This window comes from Lytechinus variegatus, chromosome 2 (genome assembly GCF_018143015.1).
Source record: "Lytechinus variegatus isolate NC3 chromosome 2, Lvar_3.0, whole genome shotgun sequence".
Taxonomy (NCBI): domain Eukaryota; kingdom Metazoa; phylum Echinodermata; class Echinoidea; order Temnopleuroida; family Toxopneustidae; genus Lytechinus; species Lytechinus variegatus.
Window position 1 is genome coordinate 21,904,064 of NC_054741.1, and position 21,558 is coordinate 21,925,621.

The window sequence follows — 21,558 nt, forward strand, 5'->3', positions numbered from 1 at the left end:
AAAGGGGATTCTTGCTGCTTATGGGAAGTCCCTATACGTATTTATACATGGCGAATGCATGCATTTAACGTACACGTCGACTACTCGTTGAATTCAACATATCTTACTCCTAGGAGTAATGTTCTACTAGTCTGTTGACAAAACAGAACATATCAGGAAATACGTAACCTCCGATATTATCTCATTCGTGCACTTTTGAGAATATATAGCCCAACTATTTCAGAGACGATGGTAAATTTAGAAGCTACGTTGCTCTAGAGAAGAAACACTTGAATAACCTTCCAGTTCGCTCAGCACAGAATCGGGTAACCACAGCAGTTTGGTGCAATTTGCTGCTGTTATTGCGTCGAATTGAAATTCTTGCAGTCGTTGAGATCACTCTTCTCTGAACATTTGCTGACATTGCAATTGCTAGTGACTCAACAACCATCATCAAGTTAAAACATTTTGTTTCATTCGAATTCGGACTTCACCTCGATTTCTAGGTGACCGGTGGGCGGAAAAGGTCAGTCATTATTAACCTGATCTCATCATCGATATCGCTATTGTTTGTTTTGAAAGGTAAGTCGGTATGAGTGAGAAATATTCCGCTTGGACAAACTGGCATTCATGTGTGTTTTATTTACAACCACATTACTTGCAAAATTATGATAAACAGCAGTTAGTTTTCAATAAGCAGTCCCAACTCAATCTGTTTCACTTGAGAATAATCTTTGTTCAGATAACACGTTAACACGTGCCGAGATTTAAGGTTTGTTTTGAAACGTTACTTTCATTTTAATTTTATTACTACTAGTAGTAATAATAGTTAGCCAGGCTATAATGATCTTTTCCGTTCAAATTTTTTTTTTTTGCTCGATCATTTCTCTCGCTCACTTGCAACCATTTATAAATTCAGCCCCATTTGCCATTTCTGGCCCCCTCAATTTTTGGGCTCAATACACCACTGATATTCTGTATTTAAGTATATTAAAGAGAGAGTAGGGGGGGGGGTGGAGTGGATATCAGTATTCAGTTCCTTGATGCTTTTAATATTTGAAAAAAAAATCACCAATTTTGGGGTACAAATGAAATTTGGTACCACAAAGTAGGTAAACTAAAGTTTTTCATGTTTTCTTGTAAAGATATTAAAAATAAAACTGGAAGAGTAAGCTTTATCTAGATTTATTATTATTATTATTAATATCATTGCTATTATCATCATTATTAATCATTGTTATAATTGTTATCATTGGTTGTTTATAGTAGGCTGAGTATATAGTTGTAGTAGTAGAAGTCCTAAGTAGTAGAGTAATAGTAGTTGCAGTAATAGACTTATTATTGTTATTATTAGTAGTAGTGGCAGTAGTTGTTGTAGTAGTGGTAGCAGTTTTATTGATAGTGGTAGTAGTAGTAGTAGTCGCATAGTAGTAGTAGTTACATGTAGTTAGTTGTAGTAGTTGTAGTGGTGGTAGTAGTAGTAGTAGTAGTAATATTATTAGTAGTAGAGGCAGTATACTATAGTCGCATAGTAGTAGTAGTACTTGCATGTAGTTAGTTGTAGTAGTAGTAGTAGTAGTAATATTATTATTAGTAGAGGCAGTATACTATAGTCGCATAGTAGTAGTAGTACTTGCATGTAGTTAGTTGTAGTAGTAGTAGTAGTAATATTATTATTAGTAGTAGTAGTATAGTATAGTATTAGTAGTTGTAGTCGCACAGTAGTAGTAGTAGTTGCATGTAGTTAGTTGTAGTAGTTGTAGTGTGATAGGAGTAGGAGAACTAGTAGTATAATTAAGTAATAGTAGTAGTAGTAGTAGAGGTAGCAGTAGAAGTAGTAGTGGTAGAAGCAGTGGTAGTAGTAGTAGTAGTTGAGTAGTAGTAGTAGTAGTAGTAGTAGTAGTAGTAGTAGTAATTAAGTAGTAGTAATAGTAGTAGTAGTAGTAGTAGTAGTAGTAGTAGTAGTAGTAATAGTATAGTTGGTAGTGGTATTAGTAGTAGTTACATGTAGTTAGTTGAAGTAGTTGTAGTGGTGGTAGGAGTAGGAGAAGTAGTAGTGGTAGTAGAAGTAGTAGTAGTAGTAGTAATATTATTATTATTAGTAGTAGTATAGTATAGTATTAGTAGTAGTAGTCGCACAGTAGTAGTAGTAGTTGCATGTAGTTAGTTGTAGTAGTTGTAGTGTGATAGGAGTAGGAGAACTAGTAGTATAATTAAGTAATAGTAGTAGTAGTAGTAGTAGAGGTAGCAGTAGAAGTAGTAGTGGTAGAAGCAGTGGTAGTAGTAGTAGTAGTAGTTGAGTAGTAGTAGTAGTAGTAGTAGTAGTAATTAAGTAGTAGTAATAGTAGTAGTAGTAGTAGTAGTAGTAGTAGTAGTAGTAATAGTATAGTTGGTAGTGGTATTAGTAGTAGTTACATGTAGTTAGTTGAAGTAGTTGTAGTGGTGGTAGGAGTAGGAGAAGTAGGAGAAGTAGTAGTGGTAGTAGAAGTAGTAGTAGTAGTATAGTAGTAGTAGTAGTAGTAGCAGTAGTAGTAGTAGGCCTATAGCAGTAAAAGTATATAGTAGTGGCAGTAGTGGTACAGTGTTATAATTAAGTTTTCTACGGTAATAAATATTCTGTTTTGGAATATTCAAAACTGGTTATTTATAAGGAAACAATTATTTAAGGCCGATTAATGTAGGCCTACTTCAGAGCAAATGTGAAATGTGCTATGTGTATACTAGCTGTATAACTACAATTTGGCACACACTACAGCAAGATGTTATTACCGGCAATTATAACAAGCATGTATATACTTCCTTTCAATGCCATGCCTGTGTATCAGCGAGAAAGCGATTCCGGCTGATATGACCTTTAGACTTAATATTGTCATCGTTGGCTAATTTTGGTCTGTATAGTCTCTATGCTGGTCTCTGTGATAAAAAAATACCAATCATAATTTCAACTGTATATTCAATCGTAATCTTGTAAAACAAGTAGTAACTTTACTACTCATTGTGCATCTTGATTGTATATGTTGACATATTTTCTGGCTTTTATATAGTTAATGCGATTTACACATATGCAATATAATGAGAAAACGATTAAGAGAAATCAATCGAAGAGAAGAGGAGGAATTGACCAAGAACACGTTACATTGACCTTTAAGTACTGAGATGAAATTACTTGAAAAAAATTATGCTCAAAAGATGTACTGTGTAAAGTTATCCCTTAATTTTTAACAAAGTGTAAAAACTGGGGTGTTGAAATAAATGACACCAGTTGGTGTTCCTATATGACCACTTGCTAGGGTGTAACATTACACTCTAGATTTTGAACATAACACCAACAAGTGTAAAAGTAACCATCAAGAGTGTTGCATAACACCCGTCGAACACCATAATATATTAACACCGGAGTTAAGTGACTGGTGTTTTTCTATGTACACCGATCTACACCATGCAAATAAAAGTGAAATTAGAAATCATATAACTAACAAAAAGAATGAAAAAAACAACATTTTTTGCTGTGCAGGGGGGGGGGGCAATTTTTTCACGACCGGGTAATGGGGGGGGCGAAAGTGCTAGCGAAAAAGAAGATTATTGTGACGTCACCTTACTAAACCCCTGAAAAATCTAAGTTTCAATAATGTGCAGGTATTCACATGGAGTGTTGCGATCAAACAAGAATATGATGTCAGTGAAAAATTCTGACACCCTGATGTTAATACAAACATTTACTTTCCATAGGTTTCAAGAAATATACAAGGAATTGTAAAGATGACTTATTCAAAGGGAACGTATATATAAATGCCAAAAAGTCAGAAAATGTTAAAATTACATTGAATAATGAATGGTTGAATTATTATTATTTTTTATCTTGACATCTATTATTTTTCACCAAAAAATACAAAATTATGTGATGCACATTAGTCTTGAAATAAAACTGAGCATTGATTAATAATTACTTACAAAGAAATATGATTATAAAATAGAGCTATTAACAGATTATAAATATGTACTCGAAATAAAATTTACTTATTTCTCGGTAACACCCGGCCCTACTGTCAAACATTAAATCAAGAGATCGAAATGGAATTGACTCGGTTGAATAATCAGCATTTCGCGGTCTCATTGAGTTTCTGCTGAATCTACTCACCGAGTTTACATAATTTTTTCAGTCTCCAAAATATTCTTTAGGCTACATTTGAAAATATATACCATGTTTTAAATGAATAATACATACATAAAAAACATGGATTTTTCAAAACATATTTGCGAATGTATAGTTTAGAATTTTAGGATCATCAAAAATAATCTCTCCTTGCTTTCATATCAAAGGAACCCAGAAGAAAGATGACAAGAATATGCCCTTCTATATTTTAAAATAAGAGATCGACGAAATGTATATAGGCCCTCTACCAACAATGTAAACCAATGACTGTAGGCCTATTATACACAAGTTTTCGCCCCCCCCCCCGTGAAAGTACGAAAATGGGGGGATGAGGGGCAACCACTGTAAAGAATAATGAATTGTGAATTATGTAGCCAATGATAAGAATATACATTCGATTGTTTATATTTAAAAGATCTCACTTATTTTCAATTACAAATTGATAAATAGTATGACTGATTTTGAGTAATTGTAAATGTAATTATTGATTTTAAAGGGCTCTAGTTCTTAATTTCATTTTTGTCTCACCTGTAAAGCAAAGTGAAACTACAGGCGCCATTGGCGGCGGAAGCCAAAAAAATTAAGGGGGGTCCACCTGAAAAAAGAAGGTCATCAACTAAAAATTTAGGGGGGATCGTCCCCCACCTCAAATTAAGGGGGGACCAGTCCCCCCGTCCCCCTCCCGCTTCCGCCGCCTATGACAGGCGCCGCTAATCCGACGGCGGCGGCGGCGTCAACATCAAATCTTAACCGAAGGTTAAGTTTTTGAAATGATAGCATAACTTCGAAAGTATATGGACCTAGTTCATGAAACTTTGCCACGAGGGTACTCCAATATTACTAAACATCCTTTCTTAGTTTCAAGTCACATGAACAAGTTCAAAGGTCATTTAGGGTCAATGAACTTTGGCCAAGTTGGGGGTATTGTTGAATTAATACCATCATAACTTTGAAAGTTTATAGATCTGATTCATATAACTTGGACATAAGAGTAATCAAGTATCACTTAACATCCTGTGCGAGTTTCAGGTCACATGACCAAGGTCAAAGTTCATTAAAGGTCAATGAACTTTGGCCATGTTGGGGGTATAGAATGGCCATCATAACTGGAAGTGTATTGGGCTAGTTCATAAAACCTCGAGATAAAATTAATCAAGTATCACTGACAAGTCTTAGTCACATGATCAAGGTCAAATGTCATTTAGGGTCAATGAACATAGTATTGTATCATTGTATAAATTGTGTTTTTTTGTGAATAATTATTTTGTAGTAGTTTTCAAAGTCAGCACTGCTGTTATATTGAATCGCGTAATGCAGGTGAGACTGCCAGAGGCGCTCCATTTGTTATGACAGAGAAACCGCAAAACAAAAATCCTGTAATATATTCATTTTAATTCAAAGAAACATGATTGAAGAGAAAATAGTCATATGATTTCTGTTTAAGCAAATTCATTTTGAAGTTTGATTTTGAACAATATACCTCACCAATGCAAATACAAATGAACGACCAGCATGTTGACTCTCTGATTCATATTGCGCTCTTGCAGAATATGATAATGATGACGACGACGATGATGATAATAATGATGAATAGTAGTAATATTGTTATTATTCGTGGTGGTTATTATCATTATGTCATAAAAACATACAACTGATATATAAACGAAAATTGATAAAGGAATTTCTATTTTCAGTCGAGCCGATAGATAGTAACAAAAAGGGGTATGGCTACTACAACTGTAACTCCTCTTATACACCTATAGCATAACATGAAGCATCGGTTATTGTATTCAGCACTCGAACAATATGCAACATTATTTTATTTTACTTCTTACCAGTCTCCTTCGTTGGAAGAACAGAATGTCACACGTATGAATTGTTCGTCGGCTTCAAAGACGACGCCGAAAGTGTCCATTGTAATTCGCTATTTCACAGTTTTGCTGTTGACCATATTGACTTGTATAATCGTGATAAAACAGGCCTATTAGCTTGGTAAAACCCAAACGTTGGTATTCCCAAAAAACTCTAAAGTTGGTCCTACGGCCCTACCCTAATTAGGGTAAAACGTATACAGTGGTGAGCTTGACAACTTCTCTGCATATTCGACCCAGGATTGGTTGATTTTTAATTGATCCCAGAAATGCGCAAGCGCAGTGACATCTCAGAAAGAGACCCAGTGATAACGCAGGTTGATAGTAAATGGTGCGCGAGAACAATTAACGGTGGTGAATAAAAGAATAATTAAATCAATAAAGACTACTTGATGAAGAAGTGTGGAAAATAATCATGTTCAACATGTTCAATTTGATACAGTATTATTAGCTTTTATACCATTCATGATCAATAATTGTTAATACGTTTTATCAGACGTTTACATTTCATATGAGAAACAGAGTGCGGACAAAATGAAAAGAGTAGAGAGAGAGAGAGAGAAAAAAAATAGGTGCAGGGGATTAAGGGGAATATATATATATATTTATATATGATAATTAAAATTGAAACATTATGATTTTTTTCTAGCCTATCATCATGAACATCAACGGAGTACCTGAATCAATGGATATTGATGATGACATTTTCAATCTTCACCAAGATTTTCAAAATGGTACGTCAACATCCGATTTGCTTCTTTTCTTGATTTTCAAGTTGATGATATGATCCAGTTTGTCACACCAAATCAAATGGAATTATTCAATAATAAGTTGTAGAATTGGTATCAAAATCTGAAAATATATGATATGTGGTGCTTGAGAAATGATAACGTATTTTTCCTTTACTTATCTAACCAAGATAGAGAGTCTTCTTAAACCTTTTGGGTAAACAATCGTCATCGTACAAGAAGTACTTCTGATAAGGCACTAAATTTGACATATCATAGGAAGGACTCCGAAGAGCATTTTTTTAAAGAAAAAATTTCGCCTTTTTTTTAAAAGCATTAATGAACGTAATCAAACGCTCGCATCACAGCTCTGATTATTTTCGGTCCCTTTATGTGTCGTATATGCGTGAGATGGTAAAGATACAAGGCCAGAAGCCCGTTTCATAAAGAGTAATTGTAACTGTTGTAACTGCCATGGTAACAAGGCTCAGCAACCAATCAAAGTCAAGGTTTCCATGGTAGTTGCCATAATGGCAAAGTTACAACATTTACAAGTCCTTTATGAAACGGGCCCCAGGGGCTTCAAATGATTATCGGCATTAAAAGATATCAAAACTTCCTTTAAAACGTTTCCAAACATTGAATTGACAATAGGCCTACTATGGTAGATGATGAACCTTTTCATATTTCCCGTGATCCACATATCTCCACCCCTTATATCAAATTTCCAAAGTGAAATCCAATATCGGGGAAGTCTATAATACACAGGGATCTGCAAGTTTGTTGGTAATTTCAACGCGCTTACAGATTTGTTGTGATCAAACTCCAGGGTTCAGAATAGGAGAATCACGTCCACATGACATACTCTTTTCTGATTCACACGTTAACGCACGTATTGAGTAATAATAACAACCTATACCAGCGTGTGCAGGCGGTTATTGCGCAATAGTATAGGACCGTGCGATCTCGATATCGCAATGTGTTGGGAATCCCCTAGCTATGCGCGCGCAACAAAGTTAGTGATTAGTCTCAGTTCGAGGAACGCGGGGGCGTTTGTGTTTTGTTAATGGCCACTACTCACGCTGACTGTATCGGCCTACCGTGAAGCAAGCTTGAACAGGAATTTATAACCATGATAACAACTAACTTATTTGGAATCGGGGATTGCCTTCATTAAAATTAGGCTTTGGGTTAGCTTATATATTTCGTGAAAAATAACTGAACTGCATTCATATTCTTCACGCTATTGGTGAGTGTGCATATAGGTATATTTTCATCATCATTTAACCCTGATGGAAATCATTTCATTTCGGTGACAGCGCTTCTAGGATTTAGACTATTGTACTGGCACATTGGTTCAACTTTTGGTTTCGGTTTCGTGAAATTTCTCTGATCTCGCCGCACTCACAAAAAAGTGGAAATATTTTTGAAGAAATATTGTTAATTGGTAAGATTAGTTCCATTGATTCGTATTTTTAATATTATTTATCGACAATGTCGTCTTTTATTTCTACCCCTGAAGTTTGCTTTACATCAGTGAGTCCATATTAATATTTACAACTATTACCAATGTTATAGCCTATTATAGAGACATTATATGATATGATGGTATATAGCGCTGTTATTAACGGATTATTATTATTATTATTATTAGTCGTCGTCATCGTAGTAGTATTAGTAGTAACATCATCATCTTTATCATTGTCACTATTAAGTATTATTATTATCATCATTATCAAAATTATTATTACTATTATAATTAATATTATTATAGTGTATACTAGGAAAGATAATTAATCATTATCGTAATTGTTGCCAATTTAATTTGCGCTTGTAGTCTGTTCAAATTTAGTGTTGTATGTATATTAATTGTTTATTCTTAACAATTAATTTCCCCTTCTTTAAAGTAAAAATTTCCCGAACAAGTTGAATCAATAAAAACGGGGGCATTTATCAGTATGATCTATTTTTTTAGTACTGCTATTTTCTCTCGGTATAGTATGAATAAATCAGCAAGACATTTTATCTGTGGGCTGGGTGGAGTCATTTAATTACCGGGAATATTTTGATAAATCGGTGGTCATTTAGAGTCATGAGTAATCGAAAATGCACAGAGAGACTGATTTGAGCGTCAAATACCAACACATGAAACAGAGTTGTATATTTTTCATGAGAGTTGACGTTGGAGGGGGAACAGGTCTTACCTTATAACTGCATCATATTAAAATATTTTGTCTTAATACCTTTACATAATCTCTATATTTATAGTGCTATTTAAATCAAACTTCCACTAATCTTGGCGTTTTTTTATATCTTTACAGGCCCCGACCTTGAAATTCTTAACAGTATCGATTGGTCGGTAAGTACATGTAGTATGAAATATATGAAAAGAATGACATAATATTCGTTAATTTATGCTAAAAAAAAGAAAAAATTGTTTCGAATTATCAAGTGGAGGTTATTCTAATTCTAATTCCTAATGGACCTTGATATCCTTGACTTTGATTCATTTTCATTTTAGCACTTTTGCACAGTAACATAGATCTTATTAGAGTACGAAGTTTAAAAAGTCTTGAAATCATGGCACTCCTCTTTGTATTTGTCGGTTGTAGTTATTTTAGATATGTTTCCTCATATTTGCTTTCTTTTGGTTTAGAATGTAATTTTCTGTTTTACTGTTAGTTACGTTATGATATATTATTCTTTGTATATTTTTTTAATAGTTTATGCGCGATCTCTCTGAAAAACAGCCAATGGCTGATCGAGGGATATTTTACCATGATGAAATAAAATTTTCATTTTCATTTCATTTCATTTGATCGAATCAAAATCAAATCAGGGGCATAGCAAAGTGTGGGATGATCGACCCTGAATGATTTATTTTGGAAAATTCCCTTTTTATGTTTTGTTTTGAATAATTGACACTTGAAAAAAAAGAGATTGAGTTGTGGAGTATATAAGTAGAGTTTATACTTAATGTGTATACATTATTATCATCAATAATATTTATTACTATTTATTTGAAGGTTGAGTTTCAAGATAACACTCCATGCTTTATGTACTGTGTTTATGTTTAAAAATAATAATAAATAGCAAGTTTTTAAATGGGAAAACAAACCATTTGACATATCAGGGTTAGTGCTTCCATATAGAAGGAATTGATTTTTAAAGAGATGATATTCATTTTATAAATGTATTTTCTATCGTATATGTCAAAAATCGAAGCTAATATATAAAAACATCTTAATACAAAAAACTGCCGAAATCAAGATGCGATTGAGAGGAATAAAACCCCGGTATATATTTTTAGTAAACGTAGCTCAATGAAAATCTAATTTTCCTAAAAAATGATTTGCTATCAGGAAGCAAGAAAATATTGCACCTTTACCGCGTTCACTGCATCATTTCTGTATCATTTGCCCGCTAATAACTTTGACCATATTAATACAAATCGGATCGCAAATTATTCTCAGTAAAAGTGCTGTTCAATTTTATATATATTAATATATATATATATATATATATATATATAGTATTATATAATATTTAGTATACTAAATTTACAGGAGATTAAACAACTTAAATTTTTGTCTCGCCTGCAAAGCAGAGTGAGACTATACAGGCGCCGGTTTTCTAAAGGCGGTGGCGACGTCGTCAACATGAAATCTTAACCATTAAGTTTTTGAAATGTCATTATAAGTTAGAAAGTATATGGACCTAGCACATGAAACCTAGATGTAAGGGTATTTAAGTATTACTGAAGATCCTGCCTGAGTTTCAGGTCACATGACCAAGGTCAAAGGTCATTTAAGGTCAATGAACTTAGACCATGTTGGGGGAATCAATATCGAAATCTCAACCAAGGTTAATGTTTTGAATTGTCATCATAACTTTTATAGTTTATGGACGTAGTTCATGAAACTTGGACATACGGGTAGCGGTGTATTAATAAAGATTCTGCCAGAGTTTCAGGTCATATGACCAAGGTCAAAGGTCGTTTTGGATCAACGATCTTTGGATATGTTGGGGAAAATTGGGGAATTGTCATCACAACTTGAAAATTTCTGGATCTAGTTTTTGAAACTTGGACATAAGAGTAACCATGTATCCCTTAACATCATGTGCGAGTTTCAGGTCACATGACTAAGGTCAAAGGTCATTTAAGGTCAATAAACTTTGGCCAAATTTGGGGTATTTCTTGAAGTGCCATCATAACTTTGTGATTTTATGGATATAGTTCATGAAATGCGGACAAAGTCTTTGGTCACATGATCAAGGTTATATGTCATTTTGGGTCAATGATATTATTCTATTATCATGTGAATGGTGTTTTTTTTAATAATGTTTTATAGTCGTTTTCAAAGTCTGCATTGCTGCTATATTGAATCGCGTAATGCAGGTGAGACAGAGGCGCTCCACATGTTGATATTTAATATTCAAGAAATTAAGCATGGTTGTTTTAACTGTGGAAGTTGATAATGCATATGTATATCAAACACTATTATTATAAAATTCTAAACGGCATTTTGACTGTATATACGTGTAGAGTGAACAAAAATTGATGAATTTCAAAGTTTCTGAACCGTACTTAATTCTCATATACATCCTCCCCAATGGGAAACAATGAAGCAAATTCCTTTCATTTTACGCATGCGTAATGCTACCGTCAAACCGACCAGAATGACAAACGCCCCATAAAAAAAGAGGTAATAGAGAAGGGGAAGGGGGCGAAGGGAGAAAAGAAAAAAGGGCGGCTTTGAGTTTTTTTCTTCTTGTCACCACAAAATAAAAATCGAAAGAAAAAAACCTGTTCAGAATTCTAAATATGAATTTAGATTATTTGCTTTGTGGGTTAAACTAGAGTGAAATGCGACTGTAAAGCAATTTTGCATTCAAGGCTTTCAAGCCTGGGGACCGTTTCATCAACATTTTTGTCCGACAAGTTGTCAGATCTGACATCTTTTCTTGATTCTGATTGACTGAGAGGCATTGTTACTATAGTAACTGTCGGATAACATGGGACTTGTCGGATAAAACGTTCGACAAGTCCTTTCATGAAACGCTCCCCTGATCATACCAAGATAGCCTTCGATTTTTGTCCAAGAATGTGGCACCTCTTACTTCTCTACGAATTTGCAAACGCTTTTAAAAAATTTTATTATTTTTTTGCTCATATCTTTGCAAGAACAGTTTAAGATTAAGACCCAACAAAATGGCAATAAATTTGAATCAAACTGATATTGATCCGAAAGTGTGCTGTCTTGTTAACTCTAAACAGAAGGTAAAATTTAGGTTATTCTTACTTTGAGATTGAATTTTATAACAGCTCTTAGTAAGACAAGGCCCAACCATAACGACCGCATCCGAGGGATAAATAACTTTAAAGCAGTGGTAGTAAAGTTGACTATATAGGCATATTCGTTTACTTTGTTTTGTGACATAAGCATAATATTCTTCATAGGCGTTGGAACTTCGCTTTTAGTTTATCTCACAATGCCATTGCTGGATTTATTTTAAGTCTTCCTATTTAATTTCTTCTATGACCATACAGGCCAAATTATATCATTGTATCTATCCTAAGTTATTTTTGTATGATTCATTCGCTCTATTATTAATCTGTATACTTGATGTGTGTATTTGATGCAAATAATTTGTACTCATTGTTTTTAGAGATGAAATAAATACGAACTAAACTGATTTAATGTAGGCCTATGCACTTTATAAAAACACAACTGTTACTTAGGATACAGTAATCACATAACCCTATATACATGACGGGCCATTCAACCATTCTATGTTAATAATTTCGACTCTTCAATTCTTTGAATATGTACAACAGGATATTCTCACCAGCCCAGGCCCTTTCAACCGATATTCTAACGGCTCTAGTCCTTCCAACGGTTTGGCACAATCCATCGGTATGTATTCAATACAGTCTCAGTAGTATTTTACCTTGTGTAAAAGAAAACAAAATAAGTGAAATTCCCCCAAAAGAATACCTTATTCAAGAGATACGCAAACAAACACACACACGTACACCCCACACGCTTGCATGTACATGCCTACATGTATGCGGATTAAGTCAGAAAAATGCCCTATCAGTTTGAAGTTGCCTTGTCCGAAGTATGAATATTTAATAATTGATATTTTGATATGTCCTGATAGAGTGATTCTTTCTGCATGTATCATTTTCATGTGGACCCTTAAATGCATGACTTACTACGAGACAATCTCCGAAATGAGGTAAAATGTCAGTTGCCCCAACTTGTTGCTAGATGAAGACTGAAAACAAAGTCATTCCGTGCATACAGAAAAACACACATTTGTCATTCCACCATAGATGTCTCCATGCATTCCACACACGCGCGCGCGCGCGTACCAACCCTCAAATATAACACATTTGCCGTGTTTACAATTGATCGGCTTTTGGTTCAGAACCAATTTGGTTTATCTTGCACTGCGTTTACACGCTGTTACAGCTCGCGGTTCAGAACCGCGAGCCGATGCAAAAGCCAAGTGTAAACACGGTAATTATCTCTCTCGCGCGCGCACACACAACCTCCCACACACACTTGTGAAGGGCTCAACTTAAGTAACTGCGTCCAAATCAGGCAAGCCATTAGAGGGTTGGTATAGTAGGACGGTTGTTCATGTTGATCAACGGAAGACATAACTACAGAGATAATGGATCATAGGGAAATATACACTCTACTTTTTATTTATTGAATGTTTTAGGAAGCTTGTGTGGGTGCGGATGGTTGGGTGTGTGGAATGGTGGGTATATTCCTGAATGCACAAAATTACTTGTCCACATTTTATTTACAATATATGATTTTGTTTTGGCATTAGCATATTTACCCACATTTGTTTTTGTTACATGTGAAAAAGTCCAAACACTCCACTGTTTCTAGATACAGTATGTTAGAATTGATATAAAGATATGTCTCGTGTATAATTCTAATTAATACTAATGCCTTCGAAAATGAGTTGTTTTGTTCCAATTTGTTACTATATATTGTTTCAAATTCAATGAAATATTACAAACAACTTATTATTATTATGTTATCATTATTATTATCAATATTGTTACTATTATTACTACTGTTTCCTATGTATAAATGTGTTTTGGTCCGTAAAGATCTTAAGTAGTTTGTTGATAGACAAGAAAGATACAATTTTCTTCTGCTTGCACAGAACTGAGCGGTATGGCGGAAGGGAGTCCCGAAAGAAGTTTCCAACAGAGCTCTGCTTTCGAAAGTCTCTACAATGACCCTATGTTTGGTGTTGGATCACCCATGCCACCTCAAGCCCAGGTCGTTCCTGTTACCAGTTCTGATGTTATACAATCAGAGAGGATGGACAGTGATTTAGCTGAGATTGAACCGATGAGGTTGGGCTCAGATATTGAAAGGGTGGCCATGGCAGATCCTTCTACTCTCAGAGAAAGCCTGAGATCCATCGAATTGAATTCTTCTAAAAATTCCTCAAGTGAGTCTAATCAGCAATAACGATTCACATTGACATCTGACAGCCACAATGATGTATTTCTGTGTCTTGTTATCAAATCATATGTTTGAATTTGCGATAAGTTAAAATATTTTACCGTATCGGCACAGATCTACAAAATATTGATATCAACTCCAACATAGATTGTGTCTTTTATATCACATCACACTGAAATGGTTCTCCTTTGCTTGTACACAGCAAAAACTGTGGTGTTAACCGGTGTACATAGAGGACCACACCAGTTATTTTACACTGGTGTAAAATTGGTGGTGTTAGTTTTACACCTATAAGTATTATTACAACACCTATGGTTGTTACATTTACACTCTTTGGTGTTATGTTCAATCTCTAGGGTGTTATTTTAACACCTCAGGGTGTGGTCCTCTATTAACACCAACTGGTGTCAGTTTTAACAACAGTTTTACAGTGTATAAGTGGGGTTAAGAGAGGAGTCTGTCAAACACGATTAGCAAAGAACTGGTATCCTTTACAAAATCTGTAAAGCATTCTTTACTATCATTGCAGCAATAAAAAGGTTGATGTGGTAAACAGAAGGTTGGAGACAATATCTTGAATCTCTAAAATGTCACAATGAAATACATGGAAATGATTGCAAGATAGGAATTGTTTAAATGCAGTGAAATGCAAGTAAATGATTGCATGATAGTGATTGTTTCATACAATTGAATACAAGTAAGTGATTGCATGATTACTGTTTCATACAATGAAGTACAAGTAAATGATTGCATGATATTGATTGTTTCATACAATGAAGTACAAGTAAATGATTGCATGAAATTGATTTTTGTATGCAATGAAATGCATTCATGTACCAATTAATACAAATGATTTTTTGACTGCAGTGGTAACATCCAGTGGAGTTGCTACCCAAAGACAAGCTCAACCAGACAGCAGTCAATCGCAGACTACTGTTGCCAAAACATCTAATGGTGCAACCAGAACTGCTGGAGAAGATTATTATCGAAATTATAGATTGCCAGAGTGTAAGTTGCTTTTGTTTAAATTCATTATAATATGGTTCATAAGGTGTTACAGTTTACATCAATTTAGCGTTACTCTCAAATTGGAGCTAGGAGTTTGCTTAGTTGTGCAGTATCAGAATTATTTTATCACTTACTTATAATATTACTTACATATACCTGCATATCAACTGTATTCAGCTTTTTATTTTAAGAAGGGAATTATCTAATGAAATAATATTTCAAGATTAATATAGTACAAATCTATTTACAAATTATTTACTAAGTTAAATCAACAATCTTAGAGAAGTTTGACAGAGATCGATTGTTCAACCATTCTCTGTCACATTCTGCCCCTCTATCAGTAATGCTATTTTAGAATTACAAAGCACTAAATACATTGCACAGACCACAATGACGATAGTCGCTAAAGGTGGGGGTTGAGGCTAGGGTTTAAGTCTGGCTTCATATGCAGATATTCCATAGGAACAATTATCACTGGAACAACTGCCATTGCATCTTGCTGAAAGTTCATGCTTAAATTATCAAGGAATATAAAACAGCGTTACAGTGAGTATGAAATAGATTATATAATGGTATGTACATTTTTGTATGGATTTATGCCTTGGCCCTTGTTTCAGGGAATGATTCCGAGGTTATGATATTTTGTTGTTGTTGTCGTTGCTGTAGATGACTTTTTCGATGTCAGCGTCAAGTTCCTTTCAAATCTCGTGGTACACAAAGAAGTCACCAGGCCGGGTGGATGCTTGCTTCATTACCAGCTGTCTGATAAGCCTCCTATTCCTCTACCAGACAAGACAGATCGAGTTCTCATTCCAACCAAGATTCAACAAGAAGATGGTTCCTTGAAAGACTTCCCTTGGACCAACGAGAAACAGAAACGATTCACGGTGGATAAGATTTTGCAGAACTTCTATAGAGGGTATGATATAACAAAGCTGAATTTTTTAGGATGAACTTCGACTAAGAAGAAAAAAATTGTTCAAAATCATTTGTAATTCCTTTCTTCAAATTTACCATATTCTTACTTCATTTATCCTCATCTATAGGGAGATTGCGGTATAAAGGATCCAGGTGCTATTACTATTTTCATTCATATTGAGGATTGTTCTCTTTGCATTGGGGGTATCAATGTCAAAAGTTTAAGCTCACAGAGGTCATATATTTACATTGAAATATCTTGTTGTTGCGATAACAGAAGAACTATTTGAGGCATCAACTCAAAACTCTTATGAATATGTAGGTTACAATGATCTGATTAGTAAGCCTAATGGGGCATGACGACATAGGTCAAAGGTCATAGGGGTCATTACATGAATCGATATATATAATTTTCGTGATAAATTTTGAACCAGATTCAATTTTGAACTTGGCTTATAAATACATGTATGTAAGTATAACTGGATTGGAATTGGGGATCAAGTTCAAAGGTCACAGAGATCACATGAAAATATTCTATTTTCATAATAACCAAACAAAAGTTTGAAGTATCAATTTTTAACTTGGCTTATATGTGTGCGTATAAAAATGAGATCTGTGTTAGATTTGGGGGTCACGGATTCAAATGATGGTATCAACTGAGGTAAAAAGACATTCTAGTTGAACAAGTCAAGACTGCTTCTTCTTATCTTACCAGTTTGTTTTCTTTGATTTTCTTATAGCCTTCTGCTGTGCTCAAGGGAAGGAAACATATACGCAACAAGAAGATCAAATACCAAGCTCTTTTGGCTTGGTACTGAAAGTAAAAAAGGTGGTAGCGCAGAAGAGCTTATGAGAAATCAAGCGACTGAGATCTTCAACTGGGAGCGCTTCGAGGAAAAGATAAAACTCAAGGTTGCATCAGGTAAACAGAGAGAACTGGAACTGCCAGCAGTTTGGATCAGCTTCGCCCAGAAGTGGGACAAACCATCCTCAACCATAACAACTAAATTAGTGTGGGCTCGGATTGATCCCACACGAGCTTGTGAGATGGTTAAAACTCTCAACCCTGATGTAAGGTCGACCGAGTTAATGGAATCATTACATTCAAGCCTACTTGCCATTTCCACTGAACCCAGACAGAGTACTAAAGACTGACCATCTTGAATACATTAATGATGATTTTGTTTAATAATGGATCTATAAATTTTAAATATAAATACATGTCATCGAATGTTCATAATTATTCTTTTTTCATTGATTCTGCGAAGCATGAAATACGAGATAAAGTGGTATAATGATCGAAAGCTGCGTATTTTTGAAAGAGCCGATTTCTGGAGTTGGAAATTTAAAGAAATAATATCATACAATAATAGCATTTTGTCAGTATGACATACACTGAAATTGTCAGCTGAAAACAATTTACAATCCAGGGATCGGTCTACGGAATGAGAAAGCCATATTTAGATACAGAGTAAAATGGTATACTCCATAATTTGAATTTATTCACTCAATCAAGCCAATGTGGTCAAATTAAAGAAATATAAAGCACTATCCACTGACCCATGTTAATCACCATCTGCAAGCTCCCACATCAAGTCAGCATGTAATATTTAAGAAGATTGGAAATAAAATGATTTCATTCACCCCAAATCTCTCTTTTTGACTATGTTCTAAGATGATAATGATGATAATAATGATAATCCTAGCATTGTCATAAGGACCTAATAAATCAGTGTTTATGTTCAGGGCCTTGATGTAGCAATTACAAATACAAGGAGAAGAAGAAAACTGTGATGTTGCTTTCATAATTAATGAATACTGGATTTTTATTTTTACCGTTGCTATTACAGTTTATGTCTAGCCCAACAAAAGTTAATTTGAAAGAAAAGGGTAAGCTCAAATGACCATAATACTGAAAATTTCATCAAAATCTTATGTAGAATAAAAAAGTTTGAATAGTTTAAAATTTTACTTATTTTCACACAAAACCCGGTTATACTTAACACATGCGATATGCTGATGAGAGAGTTGATGACGTGGCACACTGTTTATTATATATGTTATTGTAAGAAGACTATTTCAATTTCTGCATATTTAACAATATGGGAGCTCCTCCTTGAATCACAATACGTTGCAGCAATGGCGTTGCCACAAGTTCAAGCATGAGATAAAAGCTATTTAAAATTATAACAAGGAAAATTTTCACAAAAACATACATAATGCTTCCATCCACCTACGGTTGACAGATACATTAAAACAATAACAAATTAAAGTCAAACCCGAAAGAAATAACGATTGGGTGACGTCATCTTTCCCTTTAACCAGAAATTGTCCACATGATGAGCGTTTTACTCTTGAAAGCCGAATTGTAAAATTTAATGAATTCCTCATTTTACATTCGATTTGATGACATTTTCATGTTTATTTTTGCTCTATTTTTCTCTCTTGTAGAAGTAGTTCTCAATTCAAGTGCATCGATAAAAATACATACGTTTTCAAAATTTTCGCCAATCACAGCTCAAATTTGTGCATGATGGTAGTATATTACGATAGAGTGTCATCTAACATGTTATGTATATCCCAGATATAATGGTTCATGTATCTCATGGCGAATCAATTACAAATATTATTGACTTCGTCTATTCCAAAATTGGTCATGGGATCTGGATGCTAGTTTCTCTTTTATGTACAAAAGAAAAATTATGATTATTTATTATTTAGTAAAAATAGCTTATATTTTAAGAAAAAAAAGAACAACAGTGATTCAGAATTGTGATGATAATGAACAGGAAATCATATTTCAAACCGTGGATGTACTGTTTGTTTTACATATTCACAGTGTCAGACAAGGTTATTGACGCACAAAATGGGGATATGTGCACTTGTCATTTCGGTCAATTAAATAAAATTGTGAGAAATTATGAGACTATTATAGCGAAAGAATGCATATGGAATTTTTCTTTCAATAAGTGCTCGAGGACCTTGCTTACTCATATTTCAACTTGTTTACACGTCCCCGATATTAAAGCTTGGTTGACGTATATATTTGGTATTTTTTAAACAGAAGTTTTGAAATTCAAACACCAGCGATCCGTTTCTAATATTTTTAGCTGCAGTTTTGAAGATTATTGGTCAATTTTCTCAACATTCGTTTGTTGAACTTCCTTTGAACTCTTAAATAGCAAACGTCACTGAAGATCGGTAACCAGATTAATTTTGTTTTACCTTGCACAATGATGGACTTTTAATTTTAATTTCTGCCACTTCATGTTTACGTCGAGCAAAGTTTAAAATTACTGTTTAGCACAGCAACAGCATACCACCCACTTTCTATCTGGAATTCGATTGACTTGGTACCATAGATTACAGTTTGTTTCATGATTTTGATTGTTTTTTTCTGTAGTTTAATGATGACCATAGTCACGTGATGTGAATGATAAGCATTCTATTGAAGGTTCCTTAATGCGAACATTGAAATTACTATATGGTTGACCTGTATGGAAAAAGGCATTATGATATTTACCATGATTATTATAGTCGCCCTGCTAAGCAAAGTCTATATACTATTAGTGTTTCATTGGATGACTTCCTGATTTACTTTGTTTCATATTTCAGGTGTAGCATTTCGGTTTTGTTTTATTGGTTGCATATTGACATGAAAGTCACTCGCCATTTTGTATTATACTGCCGACAATGTAATAATTACTGTATATATTTAACCTGTACTTTGCAGCGCTATTTTCCCCTTGTTTTCTAGTGCTGAAGATAATGCTTTCATTGCCAATAAATTTTTTATCGTTCACTCGAATTTTCGACGGTCCTCCGTCTTTTTCAGAAGTTTACAATGTAAATGGCAATGAAAGCATTATCTTCAGCATGTATATTTATATATTTGTATATATTTATGTTACTCTCTAGTGTTCTGTTACGTTTGAAGCTCTTTCAGTCATATAATTATACATTATGTAATGATTTGAATTAATAACATTATTTTTCCTCAATCACTTTGATTCTAAGTAATTTATTAATTAATTTTATTAATTGTCTTCATATTCGATTATCTGAAATTAATAAAGTCTTTTTGATTACAACTGTTCGGAGTTGAAACTAAATGTCATCCTTATCGAGTTCATGATATATTTTCATAATAATAAAAAAAACATATAAAAATATTAAACAATTGTGCCCCGAAATCGAGAGTTCGAGAGCAAAATCGAGAGTTCAAACTTGAATGTATTATTAAAATGAAAAGCATTGTTATCTTGACAAGTATTTGCTAATTAATACCTCAGTCATATTTGCTCTATACGGTGGCCGAAAACAGCCGTTTAATCATTTTCATTCAAACCACCTATATTTTATGTTGCCATTACATAAGTCGTTTTCGACTCGCCGTACGGCCGCTGGAGAGCAAATGTGACCGAGGTATAAATTCTATATTGTATAGTGCATGGTATGGTCTTTGTCATTATGTAAAGGAGCATGTCAATATTTTGATTACTTGCTTGTATAGATAATTTATTGACAGAATTAAATAAAAGAATGAAAACAAACGTAATAATGCGCATTTGAGTCATTTAGTTATTCGTAATTATCTGATGATATGTGAATGTGAAGTTTCAAACGTGTTGAATGATTTCCTCTCTCTACTGAGCTATTTCAAACATAGACGGGCCAATTTGACCCCCCCCCCCCCCCCAGATCTCGGCCGATGATTGCGCGATCGCCGCGAAAATTTGCACGCGCGTAGAGCCGGATGTAAACTACAAGACTGTATAGTAAAACTTCAAAAACTTTATTGCTTATATATTTTTATTAATGAAATATGCAAATAAGCGTGTGAAATTTGCCCTATTTTTTGTGTATGTTTTTGCCTTTAACTCAATTTATGTAGCTAGTAGAATGCAAATTCTTAGCGAACATATAGATTCTTACATTTCTAACAAAGATCTACAAAAAAATTCAAAAAAATTAATAATTTTCTATGTATTTTATTGTTTATTAATTTTTTTTCAAACCTTTGTTTTTTATTGTTTTTTTTCGATGAACTTTGTCGGGGACCCTTTTGCGATCTAAATATCATAAAGTAAATCCATCTAAACCAAAAAAGTAAAATAATCACACATTTATGATTTTTAGTTGAAAAACACAAATTGCTTTGAGTTTGTACACGTAATCACGTTTATTAGCAATTTTGGGACTGACATGCGCTTACAAAATATTGCGTAATTTCAGAACCGCGTACCCGGGCGTCGCAAATTTGGTCTCAAAAGATGCGCAAGACTTGAAAGTTAAAAAGACAGTGAGCGGTGTGGTAAAATAAAATTGCGCGGCGGCGTAGCGGCAAAATTTGTTGAGAGGGGTCAAATTGTCCCCCCCCCCTCCCAGTTTAATAAGGG

General features: G+C 34.1%; 2 protein-coding genes across 3 annotated transcripts in view; one reads left to right on the top strand and one right to left on the bottom strand.

Annotated features, from left to right (window-relative positions):
• LOC121407569 (RING finger protein 151-like) overlaps positions 1–6,336 on the bottom strand; it is an 18,798-nt gene extending 12,462 nt beyond the window's left edge. Inside the window, exon 1 of the mRNA XM_041598710.1 lies at positions 5,968–6,336. Within this exon, the coding sequence (XP_041454644.1) occupies positions 5,968–6,047 (80 nt within the window). The 5' untranslated portion in view covers positions 6,048–6,336. The remainder of the gene's footprint in view (positions 1–5,967) is intronic.
• LOC121407568 lies at positions 4–20,716 on the top strand. 2 transcript variants are annotated; one of them, XM_041598708.1, is made up of 8 exons: positions 4–561; positions 6,653–6,737; positions 9,053–9,090; positions 12,571–12,649; positions 13,926–14,219; positions 15,101–15,241; positions 15,908–16,160; positions 16,900–20,716. In XM_041598708.1, the coding sequence occupies exons 2-8, from the start codon at positions 6,662–6,664 to the stop codon at positions 17,312–17,314; spliced, it is 1,296 nt and encodes a 431-aa protein (XP_041454642.1). In that variant the 5' UTR covers positions 4–561; positions 6,653–6,661; the 3' UTR covers positions 17,315–20,716. The 2 variants fall into 2 exon arrangements, with proteins under 2 accessions (XP_041454642.1, XP_041454643.1); XM_041598709.1 differs by lacking the exons at positions 4–561; positions 6,653–6,737 and adding an exon at positions 7,808–7,980.
• The last annotated feature ends 842 nt before the right edge of the window (positions 20,717–21,558 follow it).